This window comes from Tamandua tetradactyla, chromosome 19 (genome assembly GCF_023851605.1).
Source record: "Tamandua tetradactyla isolate mTamTet1 chromosome 19, mTamTet1.pri, whole genome shotgun sequence".
Lineage (NCBI taxonomy): Eukaryota > Metazoa > Chordata > Mammalia > Pilosa > Myrmecophagidae > Tamandua > Tamandua tetradactyla.
Genome location: NC_135345.1, coordinates 50,095,796 through 50,117,213, shown reverse-complemented (window position 1 = coordinate 50,117,213; position 21,418 = coordinate 50,095,796). Strand labels below are relative to the sequence as shown.

Sequence of the window (21,418 nt, the reverse complement as noted above, 5' to 3'; positions counted from 1 at the left end):
ACCCTGGATGTCACGTCCCATGAAGAGGGGGAGAGGGCAATGATTTCACTCGTAGAGTTGGGCTTAGAGAGAGTGAGGCCACATTAAATGGCAGAAATTTAAGGTATATAAATTATAGCTCAATACAGCTGTCTAAAAAACAAAATTAAAACAGTATAGCACGTTTAAAGTAATAAAAAAAACAAGCAGTCAATAAAAAATTTCCTATGTCAGCTGCCTTAATTGAGAATCACTGGTTGAAAGACTAACAGTTTAGAGATATGGAGGTTTTCAAAACAGTGGTTAAGAGGATACTGAGGTGAGGAGGTTGTACAGGCACAGAAGTACTTCATCAGAGCAGGTGACACACCATTTTAAAAAAACTGCCAACCCCTGAGGATATAGTGTGAATTACACTGCATTACATCTGAGGTCCAAACTTGCAGTTCATTCAAGATTTCACTTTAACAGAGCATTTTCAGAGCTTTTAAAATACTGTATTCTTTAATACTATACTTGAAATTTCTATGTGTCGTCTCTGTTTCCCTTTTTACATTAAAACGACTATTTGTTTCGAAGATCACTTAAATGGAAACTCAGATAGCTTAAGCTACAAGAGTATTTTTAATATAGAAAATAATGAAATAAAGAAGTGTTAACCGCTTTTCTTAATTGCATACAAATCTCTAAAAGAAAGACAAAAGCCTTTAGTTTGAGTTCATTCACCAAAATGAAATGAGATCCTCACATAATTTCTAAAAAAATATTTTTATAGACTGTCAAGTTTTCTGAGTTAATAAAGTCAAGAAGACCAAACCCACTCAATACTTTCCAAATTTGGCAAATTAGCCATTCATCACCCTTTCAATGCTATAAAACCAATGGCAGCATAACATTTAAATATTTCTTGAATGACTACAAGATAAATTAAAATCATTTCAACTTTAAGCCCTTTTCATCTCAACAATTTATGATCTGGGATAATTTTGCATAGATTGTAATGAAAATAAGTGAGCACATCTATTTTGAAATACACCTAATTAAGGTGAAGAAATTAGTTTCCTTCAGGTCATATGATAACCTGAAAAGCAGGTTTGACTCAGAAAATAGATGCAGAAAGCTACAGAAATTTTTTTAATTAAAGGATGTCATAAATTTGGAATAATAAGTTAGTAATGTTTTTGATTCCTAGAACATCTGTCAGGAATTTTAATTACAAAACTAATGTTATCAGTTCATGAGTATTAAAATAGGGAGCCCTAGAATTTAAGGACAAAGTTAAGAAAAATTATCATCTGAAATTAACTTATTGAAACTACACCCATGGGTACATGCATGGTGCAGTTACAGAGTGCTCACCTTCCACGCGGGAGACCCGGGCTCGATTCCCAGACCACGCAATGCACCCCCGCCCCCCCCCAAAAAAGATCAACCCATAATGATGGGGCAGAGTAATTTCCCAAGATCTAGTACTTCCTAAACCTTGGTAAGAATCCATATAACATAATTATAAGGGCATGGCATCTAGTAAAAGGAAAGTAAGTCAAAACAAACAAACAAACAAACAAACAAACCCCATATCGAGAAATATCCCTGGAATGAAAAAAGGGACATCAGATCATGCCTTGTTTGAGGGAAATAAATATATTTTATGTCTTTTATATTTTCTTTAATTCAATCTTATTTTCACTGGGCATCTTTCTGATCCATAACTTGATTACCTAGAGGAACTTGTACATCAAGAGGGTACACTGAGGGAAAACAACAAATTCCAATACGTGTGACATTCTGGTTTATCAATTGTCTCCTGTTCAGTTGAGTGAGTCACTGTCTTCTGAGTGAAATCATGAAATCGAATGTGCAGACTTCAAAAGATGAGGATGAGACCTTTGCAGTGATTCTGAATTAAAATTACCCAGAGGTTTACCTAACCAGTCAGGTTTTAATCTAACCTGCTTGTGGCAATCTATTGATTGGGTTATAACAGACTTTTCCCCTCAGTACAAACCTGAATCAATGTTAACTGGAGGTAGGTACAAATTGTTAATTTGATCTCCAGTTCTATATTTTGCGTTCAGTACTGGCAAGCAATCAAGCATGATTGCACCTCATGAAAATGTGAAAAGAAAATGATCATTAACAGTGTTGATATATTTTCTACTAGAAATCCTCAGTTGTCTTTTAAAAGCATGATTGTGGTAGCAACAACTATGTCGTTTACAAATTTTGTTTCCTTTTCTTCACGGGCACACAGCTAAAACATAGCTTCAGGATTCCCCTGCAGATAGCTGCTATCATATACTGGGTTCTAGCTGGGTAACTCCACCCAGGTAGAAATGTACATCATTTCACATAATCTATTGTGAGCCATTTACATTCCATTAAATATTGCTCTACAAAAATCACTTTTTTATGGCTTCATTTTATGGCAAACTGTATTCTAGGCACTATGCTAAACACGTTACATATATTATTTCATTTGAGCTTCACAACAACTTTATTAGGTAGGTGGTTTTGTTATTCCCATCTACAGATTGAGGAAACTGAGGTATAGGGAGTTTACCTGACTTGTCCATGGTCACAGAGTTGAGAGGTGGCAAAGATATAAGTAGATTCCAGGTCTTCCTGTGTTTGTAATCTTTTCAGCAGAAAGCCTGTGATGTATCACATTCTGGTTTAATGTTTTTCAATAATAAAACTGTTTTTCTTTCTCCTCTTCCTTTGCAAAGGGGCTTTTTGGGTTGGGAGAAGATTTTATTTTTTAATTCTAGTTCCCCAGTACCTCTGAGATCCATTTTCCACAGTATATCTGTTTTCCAGAATATAGCCATTTAAAAATGCAAACCAGTCAACTCACTGATTAAAATCCCTGCCTACATCTCTCACATCATCTCCTACCACTGTGGCCGTGCTCATTACTGTGCAGTCACAGAGGCCTTCCGTCATATCTTGAATAAGCCAGGCTTTTTCCTGCCTCAGGACCACTGCATTCTGTCGGCAACCCTCCTTTCCCACATGGTGATGGTATCTTCTCATCCTTTATGCCACAGCTTAAATGCCACTCTTGATGAGGACCTCCTTGACCAACCTCCACTTTCACTCTCTATTATATTATCCTGCTTCATTTTCTGTAGGGTATTTCTCAAGAGTAACATTAGACTGTTTACTTGTTTATTATCTGATCTCTCTCCCCCCACTTTTTCATTACTTATATCACCAGTGCCGCAAGAGAACATGGTAGATGTTTAGTCAATAACTGTTAAAGGATGAGGTGAATGAATGAATTTCCCAAGGCATGGTGCACGAAACTCTTCCTCCAACCACCTCAAAACCAAAAAAAAAAAAAAAATCCAATTAAAATAACCTTAGAAAAAAGTACCATATTGACTCTTCCATAAAGGGCCAGTTTGAGCTCCAGTTTCAGCTCAGCAAACCCAACGGAGTGTACTTGAGATCTTTTCACATCTCCCCACCCCACCTGTTCCCACTGACTTACATTGCTATGCCAGCATTATTTAGCAATCTAGATGGTTTTAGAGGCAGATCATATTCCCAGGGTAGAGACTGTATAGTACTGTACCTAAAGGGTAAATAAGAAGGAGGCACCCTGTTTTCTAGAACCCACTAATCTTTGGCCAAATTACAGGAGAGGAAAAAGGGTCAAGCAGATGGCAATATAATATTGATTTCTATGTGCCAGGCCTCATTTCTAGAATGGTACATATATAGAGTTAACACCATAACTCTGGTACTATCATTACATCCAAACACAGGCGAGGAACCAGATAAAGAGAAGGGAAATAACTCTACCAGTATTACACAGGTATTAAATTGAACAACTGGGGTTTGAACCTAAGAAATTTAGCTCCAGAGTCCATTTTTCAAACTGACCCTACCACAAATAAGAGCCAGAAAAGGGGGAACAGAGTAAACCTAGCAGACATGGGACTAGAAGAGGCAGAAATATGTTTGAAAACCTCCTAGATGGAACACTAGTAAGAAGAGCATGCTTTTATCAAACAAAAGGCAAATATTAGGCTCTCATTTTGGTATGCGAGCTATTTTAGAAGGCATATTTGTTATAGGCTAAATTTTGTTACATCCAAATTCTAAAGGAAAAACTCTATTATTCTTGGTACCTGGAGTTACTTGACAGAGAACTCAGGACCTAAGTCCATGTCCTTTGACTACATCTTAACATCTTTTTTCTTTTTTTTTTAAGAGTCTTTTATTTATTTATCATTTAATTTTCTTACATGGGCAGGCACCAGGAATCAAACTCAGGTCTCTGGAATGGCAGGCAAGGACTCTGCCACTGAGCCACCGCAACCCGCCCCGTTGACTACATCTTGGGCTCTACTCACTGTGGACTGCCATTTTACTTATTTTTTACTCTGTTATATGGCTTTAGCTAAAGTCATATTAACTCAGTCTGCCTTTGTTTCCTCATCCGGAGCAGTAAACACACAGGCTGAGGGCACTAATTTTGGACTCAGACCAGTGACATTGCAATTACTTGCTATTTTATCTTCGACAAGATATATTACTTCACCAATTTGTTTCCTCATCTTTAGATTAGGGATAACATCTACAATAGAAGGTTGTAGTGAGGAGTAAATAAGATAAAATATATGAAGTGTCTGAAATACAGTAGACGCTCAGTAAATATTTTTGCCTAAACCACTACAATATTCAAAATTTAGGATTTTTACTCTTAAAATAGACCCTAACAATCAATAGGCTAAACAAGGACTTAGATTAAGTGTTCTCCTGTCTCTTATTTATTAATTGGGTAGCTCCTGGAGACTAATGGACGCTATTCTCAAAACAATTATATTTCAGTTGGGGCAATTAGGTATATACATACCTACCTATGTTAAAAACTAGGAGGTGTTAAATATTTTACGTGACGGACAGCTAAAGTGCCACGGAAGTTCAGAGGAAGAAATTGCTTTCATGTCCAAGAAGTGGGTAGGGTGGAGAAAGGGCATTTGAGCCAATTGGAAGATGTCACTAATAAGTAGTTTTTCTCTTCATAGCCCACTGAAATAATTACTTTGTCTTCTGGGGTTTGCGTCATCATTTTGCACCACCTTTATTATAAAGAATTTAGACTGTAATTTGTGTGTCTGCCTCTCGGTTAGTGAGCACTTCTGGATAGCAGGGATTGCTAAAGAGCCAAGCAACTCTCCTAAAGTGACAGCTGTAATAACTTGAGAAATCACAGAAACACTGTTTTGGTTTTCGGTTTAGTCCAACCTTAAGTGTGGCTCTGAGTCTGATTTTGTTCAATTTGTGACTGTTACTAGTTTAGGTACGTAACTTTTAGGGTTGCCAGATAAAATAAGAAACACCTAGTTAAATCTGAATTTCAGATAAACAACGAATACATTTTTTAGTGTACGTCCTATGTGATATTTAAGACATACTTAACCCAAAACTATTATTCGTTGTTTACCTGAAGTTTCAAATTTAATTCGGCATCTAGTATTTACCTGTGTGTTTAATCTGGCAACTCCAGTGACTTCTCTGATAACATTTATTATCCGTAAAATGTGGGTGAAAATAATACCTACTTCTTAGGATAATCCATATAAAGAGTCTCGCACACAGTAAACTCATAATTTACCTTTCCAAACAGGACACTTGAGTTAAAAGACGTAAGGTAAACCTCGGAGACCTTGGGCCTTGCGCGGCCCAAGCAAATTTATGGTCATCCTTAATTAAACGGCTTTCTAAGAACTGCAGAGAAAGTAAAAGACCTGCAAACTGTGTTGATTTGCAAACTTGTTTTCCAAGTAATAACCTAAGGGCGTTTAAGCAAAGCACTCCCAAGCAGAAAAGCACTTCCCCGGCACAAAGGTAACGTCGGCTGTCTGTGCGCAGGCGCACCAAGACTTCCGCGCCGCTCCTTCCCCCCACTCCCCACACCCCCCCCCAGCAAGAAAAGTCACGTGGGCGAGCCTTCGCGAAACTGGAGAGAAAGGGCATGGTCACGTGACCCAGCCTCCTGCCTCGCCCCAGGGATGGAGCCGGAAGCCGGGACGTCCTTGTGGCGGCTGCAGAAGCTGCCCGCCGAGCTGGGCCTGCAGGTGAGGAGGGCGTGGGCGGCGGTGCGGGCTGGAGATTCCCGGCTTCCTGACGCGCGGGGCAGAGCCTGGGCGCTCGCTGGGGCTTCCCAGGAGAGGGGAAAGGGGCGTGCTTTCTGATGGCCGACTCCCCGCGTCGCTTGAGCAACCGAAGAAGCCGCTGCTTGGGGGGCGGTCTCTGCACCCCGGCTTGGAATTTCTTCTCGGCAGGTTTTGCGCCCCGAGTGGGGCGGCCCATTAGCTCCCACGCGCAGCCTGAGACCCAATTACCCTGGACTGGAGATTGGAGTCGCCGCGCATTTTTTGAAAGTTGATGACGTCGAGTCCGCGGTTTGCAGCTTTTTCACAATGTTTCTTTAGTTCATTCAAGGCGTACTTCTCTAATGCTCCCTGTGCACCAGCTGTGTGCTGGTTGCTGGGGAATACCGTGGGGATTCAGGCAAAGGCAGACGCTGCCCCCCTGAGGATGAGAGAAGGAAGCAAAATAACAGATTTACGTCAGTTAGATTGGTTCAATTTGGATGGCCTTTCTCCAGGAGCTGATTTCTACATGTGACATCTTGAGGATAAGATGAAATCAGGTTTGTGAGGATCTGAAAAAAGCAGCTTTATTTATTCGTTCAGCTAGGTTTTCACTGAAGTCCACAAAATGCTTAGTGCCTCATGAGTTTAGGTGAAATGGTGAGTGAGGCAACATACGAAACATACGAAACCAAAGTGAGTTATGCTGTAATGAGCATGTGAATGGGTGGCGACAGTTTTGAAGGGACGGGGGAAGAGCAGGAACATTTAGATGGGAGGAAAGAGAGCAACAGGCAGAAGAAATAGCAGGTATGTTGAAGGATCTGGGGACATTGAGCCCCCTGTGTTTTCTTTTTTTTTTTTTTTTTGCATGGGCAGGCGCGGGAATCGAACCCGGGTCTCCAGCATGGCTGTGAGAACTACCCGGTCCGCCCCCTATTTTTTTTTTTTTATTTATTTTTTTTTAATGCTGGAGTTTAGAGTTAGATGTGAGGAGCCCTGAGACAAAACTGTAGAGGTCAGGTTGCTCAAGGCTCTGTTCGTCGTGCTCAAGTGTTTAGTCATAACACCAAAGGCACTGGAAATTTAAAAGTGTTGCTTTTTGGCAGCAGCAGAATTTTAGTGGGGTTTGAAAGATGAGAGAAATGTGGAGAGATAACATACAATGTTATCTTTACTGAAAGGAAGAAAACCCGGTAGTGAAACCAGTATATGATAAGGTAAACGTCAGCCTTAACTACGGGAGCTGTGGATCTTTTTTTGCCTTCAGAGTTTAGACTACCGGCAATCACATTTTAGTAATTAATATGTTAATATTCTTACCCCATCTCGTCCACCCCCTAACAAGTCAGACCTCTTGAAGTCTTCCTTGAATGTAGGTTTTTAGTGGTCTTCTTGCCTACAGTCTCACTCTCTCTTTGGGGCTGCTTCGGAGTAGATAGTTTGTTTTATTTAGTTTTATATCCCCGTTAGTGTCTGGTGGAAGGTGGGTTCTTAATCAAGTGTTTGTTGAGGGAGGGAATGAATGAATGAATGCTTTCCAAACTCAGCTTAATCACTGGGGCAGTTTACCTCCATGCCAAGAGTTCATGGTTCTGCCTTTAGTTTAAGAAGGAAGCAGCGTTGTGTAAGTGTCAATTCTGTTCCACTTACAATGGGTGAATATTTGGGAGAAAGGGCTTAGCCTATATTATGTGATAGAGAAATATGTGGAAGGCAATTGTCTGGGAAGAGTGGGAGAGACAGAAGAAAATTAACTGTGCTTGCTCCAGCCAGACCAAGAAAAACACCTTAACTCTCTCTCTCTCTCCTTTTACAAATGAGGAAATTGAGATGTAGGCGGAGAAGTTGAGTAACTTGTCTGAGGGCATCAAGCTGGTAAGTGGCAGATTTGGAGGATATACCCACTTCCATTACTGAATTTTGTATAGACCTTCCTCTCTTCATGCTGCCTGTTTCTTAGATAATGCCCATAACCTTTACTGCTGTATATGCTGATAATCCCTAAATGTCAGGGTCCAGCCAAACTCGCTTCCCTAAATATCATGTTTCTGCTTAGATAATAATACTTGTATCTCAAGTTCAGTATATCTTATCAAATTGTCTTTCCCAACAAACTTCCTCCTATAGCCTTGTTTTGGTTTGTGAAATCACCACTTACGCAGTCACTCAGCCTGACTGGGAATCATACGTAACTCACCCCCCTTTCCACGTTCCTTTTTCCTTCTTACTCCCTCCATCTTGACGCCCTCATAATCTGCTGCTTGGACAAACTGAAGACAGGGCCTTTGGTCTCTTCCTACTTACTTCCCTCTTCTGTCCTTATGTCTTCCAACCTGTTGCCAAATTTTTGGAAAAAATAATGCAAATATATGTTGCCTCTCTGTTGAGCACAGGGAGAAGCCTAGACTCCTTTACATTGGACCCAGCCCTTTACAGTCTATCTGTCCCCTGCCGGCCTTTCTGTCCTCCTCTCCTATTGTTCCCACCCTCCCATGTTGCTTGCTACACCTGAAAACAAGCCATAGGACTTCACACTTTCACCCTGTGCACGTAACAGGTGCTTTTGGCTGGAAGTGCCCTTTCTGTCCCTCGTTTGCCTGGTCTAACTACTCATCATTTTATGACTTATTCTTTTCCCTGCTTTCTCTGTGCTACTTGGCACCTTCTGTAATCTTCTGTCATAGCCTCTGTCATTCTAAATTGCATTTAATTATTTAAATGTCTGCTTTCCTCCAATGGACTAAAGCTCTATTATAGTAGGGCCTTATCTTATTTATCCTCAGTTTCCTCATATGTAAAATGGGAATAATAACAATACCTACCTCATAGGGTTATAATGAGAATCAAAGCAGTGCTTGGGACACAGGACCATAATATATATATATATATAAAATAATCATTATAATTACTTTTATTTGGTACTTTCAGTATCTTTAATAACTGGAGTGAAGTGCTCATTAAATATTTTTCTGTGAATAAAATGCATTTATACTCCCAAAACATTTTGTGCTTTCATTTTTCTGTTTGAGTTCTGGGTTTTTCTTTAAGAATTATGAGTTGCTGAAGAGCAGTGGGGGCAGGATGAGTTAAGGTGGCATATATGTAGAGTGTTTTGAATGAATTTAAAATTGTTGGGTTGGTTGATTTTATGATAGTTAAAATTTTCATTTGTCATGTACATTAGCCACTGTTTGAAAGTAGGATCACCAGTTGCTCAACTCTGTTCTACTGTGTAGGATGTGATAGGGCAGGTATTATTGCTTAAAATGCAGTGGGATTTGGTCCAAGGGTAAAGGGTTTGAAAGACTTGCTACTTAAAAGCATTTTCAAGTTATTTGGGTTTAGACTCTTCCTTTAAGGCATGGTATCCTCTGAGAAAGAATACTCTATTAATCGTTTGCCTAGAGCACTACCTGACTTGATATGTACTCAATTCTAGTATATATTGAAGGCCTGGATCTTAATGTAGTAGTAGTAGGGTAATAGTATTGGTGATAATGATAATAGTGGCTTGCAATTTTCAAGTGTTGTGTAAATACCAGGCATGTGTCAAGCTATGTGGTGCAAAAGGCAAGCTTTTGCCTGCTCCTTGGATGTGTACAATCCAGAATCCATAATCTTAATCTCTGTGTTCAATTGTATATGCTTGGGTTCTATTGCTGATATTAAGGTATGGCAGAGAGAAAGAAATGTAAAAAAGGAAAAGAAAGAGTACTGAATGGTTTCTGGGAATAGGTTGAAAGAAGCAAGTATGAATGTTGGGAAGAGGGAGATAAAACAAAAAAATGTTTTTGTTCTACAGTAAAAGACCTTAATCTAAATTTAGGTGGTTTGACATGGACAGCTTGCAGGGGAGTCACTGAATCTATAAACATCTTTTTACCTTTCCATAGGGACTGCTTTTTTTTTTTAGTCAAATTCTTTGTTTAATCATTGATATAAATACTACTACTAAAGAATTTTGAGGTAAAACATTCATACTTGCTATCTTTCCATCAGAACTATTGATAAAACAATAGTGTATCTATAACAGTATTTTTGCTTCTTGGAGGTAGACATAATAATTAGAAAACCTGGAATTTTTGTGGGACTCTTAATTTTTAATTAATAAGAATAATTTTAAAAATAATTACATTTTGACCTGTGCTGCTGTTATAGATAACATGAGCTTCTCACAACATTGGTTTACTACAAGGAAGATAAACCTTTTTATAACCTTACTTATAATTACATTAATTACATGTATTTCCTTTTTCCTCTTTAGCTTCTTCACAAAATAATAGATGGCATTTGTGGCCGGGCTTATCCAGTCTACCAGGATTATCACAGTGTTTGGGATTCAACAGAATGGATGCATGTTCTGGAAGATATTACCAAATTTTTCAAAGCTGTAGTTGGTAAAAATTTATCTGATGAAGAGGTAACTTCACTTCAGATTTCTATCCTTTATAATAAACCCATGCTCAGATTTTTTTATTAAGTTAGTTTTCAGTTGTATTATGCTATGTAATATGAGGGCCATTATCAGTAAGTATATATTATATATGCAAAACCCTCAATATAGTATGTAAATGTACACTGTGATTGTGAAAGTTGTGAGTTTTTATAGTTTTGTTATTTTTAAAATTATACTTAAAAATGTAATCTTTAAAATGTCATTTAAAAACATCTAAGAAAAAGAAGAAAACAAAAAATAATGTAATAGACACCCACTCTCCAATTACCGTGATTATACAGCTGTTAACATTTTACTTTTTCTATTTCAGCCTTTTGTTTGTTTGTTTTTAGAAATAAAACATTACAGATATAAATACCATCTTTCCCATTCCAATCTCCCATCCTTCCACCAGAGATCAGCACTCTCTTGAAGTTGGTGTGTTTCTTTTGTACTTTTATATTGCATGTATGTTTGCATCATAGTATTTTCCATTTTGAGGCTGTTTAAATGCATACTTATAAATGATAACATACATATATCCATTTGCAAGTTGTTTTTTCCATGCAGCATTGTGTTTTGGATTTGTCCTTCTTAATAGATTCGAATCTATTTCATGTATTTTAACTCTTGTAGTATTTTATTATGAAAGGAACCAAGTACAATTTACTTATCTATTCCCTTGCTGAGAGAGAGAGGTTATTGTCTCTTTGCACTGTTACAAATAGTGCTGGTGCAGACGTTCTTGTGCATGTCTCCTTGTGCAGATGAAGGACAGCTTCACTAGGGCAGGCATCTTAACATGAAATTCTAGGGTCCTGGCGAATCCTTGTCTTTACTAAGTTCTAGCAAACTGCTTTTTAAAATGGACACACCTGTTGACATTCTCACTTAAAATGGACTAATTCTTTTCTCCTCAAAGTCTCACTAGTATTTAGTGCTTTCTCATTTAGTAATTCTATCCATTGTCGTGGGTTTGAAATAGTTTATCGTTTTGATTTGCATTTTCTTTCTTACCAATGAGTTTGAGTATCTTAGATAATATTTTTATTAGCCATCCTGGAAGCTTCCTCTGAATTGCCTGATCCTATTCTTTCCTTATTTTTCTATTGTGTTTTTTGTTTATTATTACTGACATGATTTCTCTATATGTTCTGGGTTCCAGTCCTTTGTTATATGTGTTCTGTATCTAATGTCACTTATCTTTTTCCATTGTTTATGGCTGCTTCAACTTAGACATTTTTAATTTTAATGTCAACTTTATCTTTTAGAGTTGTGCTTTTTTTTTCTTATTTTAAGAAATTCTTACCTCATTGCCATAAAAATGATCTATTATATTTTTTCTAAACTTTTTTTTTTTTTTAATGCCCTATGGCGGGGTCACATTTCATTCTTTTTCCATACGAGTAGCCTGTTATTGCAGCATCAATTTGTTGAATTTTGTTGCTTGTTTGTTTGTTTTTTGGGGATGTGCATGGGCCAGAACTCAAACCTGGGTCTCCCATATGCAAGCAAGAATTCTACCACTGAACTACCCTCGTACCCACTTTTCTAAACGGTTTAAAGTTTTGCTTTTTACATGTGGATTTTTAATTCATCCGGGATTTGTTTTTATGGATAGTGTGAGATTGTGATCTAATTTTATCTTTTTCCGTATAGCTAACCATTTGTTTCAGCACTATTTATTTTAAAAATATTTCATCTTTTCCCATTAATATAAAATGTTACCTCAGTTATATAGCAAACTGTCAGTAATGTATTGGTCTATGACTGTGTTGTTGTTTTTAAAAATTTTTATTTTAGTAGCATATATACAACCTAAAATTTCCCTTTTTATGTAGTCATTCAAATATATAATTCAGTGCTGTTAATTACATTCACAATATTGTGTTAATCTATATATTAATATATAATATTTTCTCCTGTACTGTAGCTTGTCTTTTTTTACTTTCATGATGAAGTTCTTTGATGCACTAAAGTTTTTAATTTTGATAAGGTCCCATTTATCTACTTTTTCTTTTGTTGCTTATACTTTGGGTGTACATCTGAGAAACCATTGCCTAACACAAGGTCTTGAAAGTGCTTCGCTGTGTTTTCTTATAGGAGTTTTATAATTTTGGTTCTTATATTTAGATCTTTGATTCATTTTGAGTTTATTTTTATATATGATGTGATGTAGGGGTACACCTTTATTCTTTTGCATATGGATATCCAGTTCCTTGGCACCATTTGTTGAAGAGACTGTTCTTTCCTAGTTGAGTGGACTTGGTACCCTTGTCAAAAATTAGGTGACCCTAGATGTGAGGGTTGATTTCTGAACCCTCAGTTTGATTCCATTTTGTCTATATATCTGTTCTTGTGCCATTAACTTGCTGTTTTGATTACTGTGGCTTTGTAATATGTTTTAAGTTTTAAAGGAAGTGTGAGTCCTTTAGCTTTGTTCTTCTTTATCAAGATGGCTTTGTTTATCCGGAGTCCCTTACCCATCCATATAAATTTGATGATTGGGTTTTCCATTTTTGCGAAGAAGGTTCTTGCAGTTTTGATCGGCATTGCATTGAATCTGTAAAGCGCTTTGGGTAGAATTGGTTTAGTGCTTTTAATATCCTTTTTAAGAAATACTTGTATGTGCCAACCTCAAGAAGATATTATTTTGCATATTCTTCTAGAAGCTTGACTGTTTTAGCTCTCACATTTATGTCACTGATGTATTTTGAATTAATATTTATATATGCATTTTGAATTAGTATTTGTGTATGGTCAAGTTCAAAATTTTCCACATAATATGCAGATGACCCAGCACCATTTATTGAAATGACCATTTTTGCCCCACTGTACTGCTGTGCAACCTCTACTGTAAACCAGGTGACTATATATATGGGGGTCTGTATCTGGATTCGTTATTTATTCTATTAGTCTAAGTCTTGATATCTATTAGTAGGCTTTCAACCTCATGCTACTTCAATGTTGCTTTATTTATTCTAGGTCCTTTGCATTTTCATGTGTATTTTTGAATCAACTTATCAATTTCTACTGAAAACTCTGTAGGGATTTTTTTTCTTTCTTTTTCTTTTTTTCTCTATAGAGATTTTTATTGAGATTGTCTTGAATCTCTACATTATTTTGGGGAGAATTGACAACAATATTGAGTCTTCCAATCCATGAACGTAGAGTAACCCTCTGTTTATTTACATTGTCTTTAATTTCTCTCTCTAATATCTTGTAATTTTTCACCATAGAGGTCCTGCAGATAATTTGTTAGATTTATTTCTCGGTAATTGATTTTGATGTTCTTTAATTTTGTTTCCTACTTGTTTATGCCAGTACGTAGAAAGACAGTTGATTTTTATCTTCGTTCCATATCCAGCAACCTTTCTACATTTATTTACTATATCTAATGATTTGTAGATTCTTTTCGGCTTTTTATAATGCTTTCATATAATCTCTCCCAATATAATACCTTTTATGTTTTTTTTAATTGCTCTATTGCACTGGAAAACACCTTCAGTATAGTACTGAAAGAAAACAGTGATTGTAGACATTTGTCTTGTCCTGATCATAGGAAGAAAGTATTTACTATTTCACAATTCAGTATGTTAACTGCATAATTTTATAGGTATTCGTTATCAGATTAAAGAAGTTACCTATAATTCATACTTTCCTGAGAATTCTTACCATGGATATTGACGTTTTTCAAACTTTCTTCTGAATTTATTATTTTTTCTCTTTTATTTTATTAACATGGTCTCATGTATTGATCCTTAAATGTTAAACTAGCCTTGGCACTGCCAAAAGCTTGGTCATGAGGTAGTATCTTTTATGTATCTCTTGATTTGGTTTGCCAATATTTTATATTAGGGTGTTTACATCTATACTCAAGTGACGCTGACCTATAAATTGTCTTTCCTGTGATGTGCTTATCAGGGTGTCATGCTTTGATTTTGAATTCATGTAATAAATTGGGAAATATTTTATTTCTTTCCCTTAACTCTGAAAGAGTTTATGCATGCTGGGTTTTCTTTCTTTAGTACGGTGTTGCTTAATTTTCAAAATATTTTGAAATATTTTTGTTATCAAGTTATGATGCAATTACACAGTGGCCCAAAAATATAAAAAGCATGATTTCAATCCTTTGAAATCTGCCATGGCTTGCTCCATGGCTCAGTGTAAAGTTTATTTTGGTGACTGTTTCCTGTACATATGAAAATAGTGTGTATTATACAGTTGAGTGCAGTTTTCTATATTTTGATTAGTTTCAGTAGAATGATGGGTTTTTCCATTTTATGTCTTTGCTAGATGTTTTTTTGTCTCCTGTCAGTTTCTCAAAGTTGTGTTAACATTTTCAGTTATGAATGCAGATTTATCCATTGGTTGTCTCAGTTCTTCCAAATTTTGCTCTATATAATTTGAAGCTGTGTTATTTGGATACACACAAATTTACAGTTGTAATATCTTTCTGTTGAATGGCTCGTTTGCATCTCTTTCTGTTTCTTGTAATATTTCTTGCTTTAAAGGTAACAATTGACTGATGTGTTTATATAGCTATACCAGCTTTAGTGCTCTCTGGGTGTATCCATGGCTGTGGCTTCCATGCCGCTTCATCAGTTAGTCCATTTCCTTTCTTTTCCTTTTCCCTTTCATTTCCCCTTTCTTTTCCTTTCTAGAAATTTGTTTAAAAATCTCATTTGTTTACAAATTCTCATCTTATTCTTTGCATAGTTACAGAAGTATTTCGTTTTTACTCTCTTTACTATCCTTTTAAAGGATGTGTGAATGGAGAGTGAAAGTATGTATTTATATGTTAAACAGAAAGTCCCTTTTGCTTATTTTCTAATATTAATTTTTATTTTCTTAGATATCTCAGCACTTGAATCAATTGAATTCATTTCATCAAGAAGCTGTCATGAAATGCGTGAAAAGTAGGAAAGATGAAATCAAGCAGGCTCTACTAGGGGAAATAGTTGATATTTCCTTGGCACAGCTGCAGGATTTTGATTGGCAATTAAAGGTGCGAATCTATTCATTTAAGTTTCTTTTTTTTTTTAATTAGAGAAGTTGTAGGTTTTCAGAAAAATTATGCATAAAATGGAGTTTTTATATGCCTCCATACTATTAACCCCTTGCATTAATGTACATTTGTTACCACATGAAAGAATTCATGAAAGAATATTTTTATGAATGTGCATGTTTTTTTATTTCACTGTTTTGATAGAATTATTTATCCTTTTTTATATTTATCTGTTTTTAAAAAGTTTTGATATACATTATCCCAAGTAAATATCAAAAATAATTTAAATTGCATTTTTTGCATTAACTTGGGCATAATCATCCAAAACATGTATAATAACATAAATTTGATAATTTAATGAGCTAAATCTGCAAATCATTAAATGTCATAAATAGTAGAATAGTATGTAGTTAACATATGGTATTTTGGGCTAGGATTCTATAATGTTATTAAAAAACAATTTTAAAAAACGTTTTGAGAAGTGAGTCATGATTAGGACAATTTCAGACCAGCTTTCCATCCTTTATGTATACTTAGACCATTAGAACAGGAGAAACAAATACATTGTATTTTTTGGTTTCAGCATGGCTCTGGATAAAATGCCTCACATTTGTCTTTGTACAATGGAGGCAAATGCGGGATAATAACACAAGTGATATACTGGTTTGGAATTGTTATGGATCCCAGAAGAGCCATGTTCTTTCAATCCTGATTGAATCTTATGGGGCCAGACTTATTGTTTAGGGTGGAATCTCTTGATTAGTTGTTACCATGGAGATGTGACACACCCGGATGGGGAGATAACCTTTTAATTAGATGGAAATTTGACTCTGCCCATTCAAGGTGGGTCTTGATTAGTTTATTGGAGCCCTTTAAAAAGGGAGAGGTTTTGGAAAAGCACAGAGGAAGCATAGACACAGAAATTTGGAGGCACTTGGAGTGCCGACAGAAATGCTTAGATAGCCAGTATAGAGAAAGCTGAGACATAGAAGTTTGGAAATGCAAATGCCCTAGGAGATGCCAGGAGCTGGAAGAGCTGACAGAAACTAAACAGGAATCAGAGCCTAGCAGACATCGCTATGAGTCTTTTCATGAGATGCTAAGCAAACCAGATCTTGGAGAGAGCCAAGGGCAGCTAAGAAAAGAAATCTGGAGTTGCCCCAGAGACGCTAAGAAAGGATAGGTGGGCGCCAGCCAAGTTCTTCCCATGTGACATAGGAAACCTGGACGCCATTCGACTTTTCTTTGGAGCCAAAAAGAGCCACTCTTTTTGATGCCTTAATTTGGACAGTTTTAAGGCCTTAGAACTGTGAACTTGTAATTTAATAAATCTCCCTTATAAAAGCTATTCCATTTCTAGTATATTGCAATCCAGCAGCATTAGCAAACTAAAACAGGTGAGTTCATAACTGGATAAAAAAAGTACCAGAAAGCAGATGAATTAACATTAACCAGGAAGGAGGTTTCTCTGGTTCTGGCTTTGGCCCAGTCTTCTTCAGTATTTTTATGAATGCCGTTTTGGTTTACTAAAGTGTAGCTTGAGTCAGCAGTATGTTGATTCAGTCTTATATTTTCTTAGTAAAATTGCAGTGTTTCAAGCAAGGGATAGTTCTAGTATGTTCTGTTTTGAACCATTAAACATTTTAGTTAATTTTGTTAGTTTAATCTTTCTAATTCTAAGTTTTAATCTTTTCTAGTTCTAAGTTTTAAGAGATATTTAAACAATCGCAGAGTGATTTGAGCAGTGAATAAAGAAGTATGTGCAAAGTTCCCTTGGGTAGATGGGGAGAAGGGAAGACATATTCAGCTTCCCCATTTGGAGAATTCCTGATGTTCTTGCAACAGTGGAGACAACCAAATCAGTAGGCCAAATCATAGGGTTTGCCCCTATGATACTTATCCGTCAAAAGTTTAGGCTAAGCCTACTTAAAATTATGCTTAAGAGTCATTCCCAGAGACCCTCTTTTGTTGCTCAGATGTGGCCTCTCTCTCTTGCAAACTCACTGCCCTCCCCCACTCTATGTGGGACATGACTCCCAGAGGGATAAACCTCCCTGGCAACATGGGACAGAAATCCTGGGATGAGCTGGGATTCAGCATCAAGGGATAGATAAAACCTTTTTGACCAGAAGGGTGAAGAGAGAAAGATGAAATAAAGTGTCAGTGGCTGAGAGATTTCAGAGAGTCAAGAGGTTATCTTATGCAATATATAGATACCCCTTTTTAGTTTATGGTGTATTAGAGTGGCTAGAGGGAAGTACCTGGAACTGTAGCGCTGTGTTCCAGTAACCATGTTTCTTGAGGATGATTGTATAATGATATAGCTTTTGCAATGTGACTTTGTGATTGTGAAAACCTTGTGTCTGATGCTCCTTTTATCTACGGTATGGACAGATAAGTAAAAAATACAGATAAAAATAAGTAATAGGGGAACAAATGTTAAAATAAAATGAGTAGATTGAAATATTAGTGGTTGATGAGAGGGAGGGGTAAGGGGTATGGTATGTATGAGTTTTTTCTTCTTTTGTTTTTATTTCTTTTGCTGGAAAGATGCAGATTTTCAAAAAATGCCCATGGTGATCAATACACAACTATATGATGATATTGAGAGCCATTGATTGTACACCATGTATAGAATGTTGTATGTCAAGAAAGCTTGTATATTTGTTGCTTACAATAAAAAGATTTAAAAATTCCAGGAAAATGGAGTTTCCCTTTACCATCTGTGAGCGCTGCAGCAGAGTTTGTTTAAAAAAGTATTAGTACCATAAATATTTGCTTCCATTTCTGTTAGGATACTCTCTGTAAAGTATGAATGAGATAAATATATTGAGATTTCAGTGGAGTAGCTCTAATGGAAAATGGTATCTTGATAATTTTTATCAACAGTTTAGCAGATAGCTTATCATGAATTAAGTATCTTAATTTCTGAGAGTTTACTAGGCTTTTAGTCTGATTTATTTTTGTACATGGATTTTTCATCCTCTTGGTATCTTTACCTTCACTCCTCTTTAAGAATTCTCTGGATTTTTGCTTGTTTGTTTCTTTGTTTTGCTGCATTGGTACTATTCAGTACTTCCCAGCCATAACTCTGCTCCAGATACCTGCTCCTGCCGCTACACTCTGACTCTTTTTCCTATCCTACTTCCTCTCTTTTATTCACTCTCCTTTTGCTTCCTGTCTTATGAATATTTGTTGGTGTGGCATGGGTTTAGTTTTTTTATTTCTACTACTTTCCTGTGTACTTAACAGCAAACAGTACCTTTTTTCTCTTTTTTAATGCACTGTTACATATTTAAATGTAGACCTTTTTGCTAATTAATTGCTATTTTCCTAATTTTAAACAGCTTGCACTTTCTAGTGACAAGATTGCTACATTACAAATGCCACTTTTAAACCTTCATCTAGATGTAAAAGAAAATGGCGAAATCAAACCATATTCTGTTGAAATGAGTAAAGAAGAGCTGCAGAATCTAATAAATTCCTTGGAAGCAGCTAATAAGGTATTTGTTTTAATTTTGTAGTGTGGTTTACATTTTTTAAATGTTGATACCTTTAAAACAATGTAAGAAAAACTCAGTTCATTTTTAATATTTCTTTTTTTCTTGATATTTAATGTCAAGCATGTTAAGGCACTTTGTTGATATGTACTGTATCTGCAGTTTTAGATAATAAGTTAATTATAACTTGTAACTTCCCATTATTTAGTTTTGAGCATAATTTATCAAATTATTACAGAATAATAGTGCTGTTTAGAGGATAATAGTACTATTCTAACAGTGGATTTATTTTGCTTCAGTGTTCATTAATGATAAAAATAAAATTTTTATTTCAGGTCAGTGAAATCAGTTCATCTATTTTTATCATCAAAAAGGAGCTGTGATCCTGAAGGAAAGAGTTTCTTATCTTAACTGGACGAATACTAGAAAATTGTTTTTTTAATCCTGTAGCTGCAGTAGACAAACTATGGCTTATAATCATTATGACAAAATTAGATTGAGACAAGATAGAGCTAATGAATGATTTACCTTTACAAATGTGCCTAAATAACAGTAATCGTTTGTAATATTTAATAAGTTAGTAAAATGATATTTGTACAGTAGAAACTGCTGCTGTGAAGAGAAAATAAAAATAACTCGTACATATATGTTTCTTTCATTAGTGCCTGGCATTTTCTAGTGACCTAGTCGATATTAAAGTCAGTTATTCTTAACAATGTCTCTTGCCCCTAACAAGTCTTCTTGGCCCTTTACCCTCTAAACTCTGATATTCTTTAGCTTCTTTCCATATTGTGCAGCTCCTCGGCCGGTTTGGTGCCATTTGGGCCACATGCTCAGTAACCAAACTGGTTGTTCACATTTGGCTTGGCTTTGGATGGGGCTAAATGTCTTCAGAGTGTGTGTCCTAGAGCCCAGTATAAATAAACATTAAGAGACTCTGAATCACAGATCTTGGTAGGCTTGTGCCATCAGTGACTGTGCATTGTCCTTGCTTGCTATTAGTTCTCCATACTCTTCTTCCAGAGATTTCCAAGTGTTTCATTTAGCCTAAATCAGCATCATTCTGATATAACCTGATTTTCCTTTAATTTGTGTTTACAGGTGGTCCTGCAGTTGAAATGACTGGAAATGATGAATACCAGCATGATCAGATTTCACTGCTACAGTGATGCACAGTGACTACTGTGTGTTCAGAAAAGCTGTGATGTATTTTTCCAAGCTTAGAAAGCAGCAGTAATGAGATTACTAAGATAAAAATTTATTAACTTCCATAAAGAACAGGAAATTACATGGTTGACAGGAAACGCATTAAAAATGAAAGATGAAAAAGCTCTAGTAGCAGTTTATATTTTCATAATGACTGCTTTGCCTCATTTATTAAATATTTGTAAATATACAATTTTATTGAAAGCAAAAATTATGTTCTGAAGTAATGTAAACATACAAAGCACAAGTATTCTTGAATATTGCTTTAAGAAGTACGTGAATAGCAAGGCCATGTTTTGTGGATATATAATTATTAAGTCATCATTTTTTAGAAATAGCTTTTTTAAAGAATGTATAAGCTGCATTATAACTCAGGATAGTACATATCTTTCATATTTCAAAGGAAAAATTCTAAACTAAAAATTTGTTAGAGAAAGAAGCTCTTAGACATGAACAAGGAAAAATACTCTAAATTTATATGAAGAACTCTGAAGTCTAGAAACTAAAATCCTGTACTAGAACACAAGAAATAATTTAAACAACATGTTTGCTCTTGCTGTTCTGTTATCTGATTGGGAGTGTATGTTCTGATAAAAAGAATAGATGTCATTGTATAGTGTATCTACTACTATTCAAATATCAGATAAGACTATATATAAGCCCATTTTTGATAGAAATTCTTAATACTGAATTTAATGATTTTAAATGTTAACGTCATAGGAGAACAACCCATTTCAACTGCAGTTAATTAAAAACAAGCATTCTGAATAAATAAAGAATATCATACTTCTTTTGTATATAGCTTTATTCTTTCAATATGACTTAACCATGTAACTCAGTAATTGATACCTAATTAAATGGTGCCTGCTGTATATAGATGTTACAGCTTATTAGAACATCAAAATATTCTTAGAGGTGGCCAAAGTAATTATTACTACTCTCTTCATACAGATGATAGGCTTAGAGAGGTTAATACACTTTTTGATATGATCTAGTCAGTGCTACTCAAAACGTGTTGTGTAGACTCTGCCAGTCTATGAACTGTTTCTTACCAGTTAGTGATGAGATAAGAAGCTTAGGTCAGAATGTTCATATGTATACTGCTTCTTTCATCGAGAAAGTTATTTTGTGGAAAAAATATCAGCTGAACTAAAAGTGAGCTTAGTGAAGTAGTTGA

At 35.9% G+C, this 21,418-nt stretch overlaps 1 protein-coding gene across 2 annotated transcripts; it reads left to right on the top strand.

The window, feature by feature from the left end:
* The first annotated feature begins 5,960 nt into the window (after positions 1-5,960).
* Positions 5,961-21,038, top strand: COMMD8 (COMM domain containing 8). Of its 2 annotated transcripts, none has more exons than XM_077136784.1 (5): positions 5,961-6,071; positions 10,357-10,512; positions 15,383-15,535; positions 18,883-19,038; positions 20,137-21,038. In XM_077136784.1, exons 1-5 carry the CDS (start codon positions 6,006-6,008, stop codon positions 20,155-20,157), a joined length of 552 nt encoding a protein of 183 aa, XP_076992899.1. In that variant the 5' UTR covers positions 5,961-6,005; the 3' UTR covers positions 20,158-21,038. The 2 variants fall into 2 exon arrangements, with proteins under 2 accessions (XP_076992899.1, XP_076992898.1); XM_077136783.1 differs by lacking the exon at positions 20,137-21,038 and adding an exon at positions 19,371-20,093.
* The last annotated feature ends 380 nt before the right edge of the window (positions 21,039-21,418 follow it).

Coding starts and splice junctions, on each gene's coding strand:
- COMMD8 (XM_077136783.1), top strand. CDS start 6,006: ATGGAGCCGGAAGCCGGGACGTCCTTGTGGCGGCTGCAGAAGCTGCCC. Junction 10,513..15,382: donor AAAATTTATCTGATGAAGAG/GTAACTTCACTT, acceptor TTATTTTCTTAG/ATATCTCAGCACTTGAATCA. Junction 19,039..19,370: donor CCTTGGAAGCAGCTAATAAG/GTATTTGTTTTA, acceptor TTTTTATTTCAG/GTCAGTGAAATCAGTTCATC.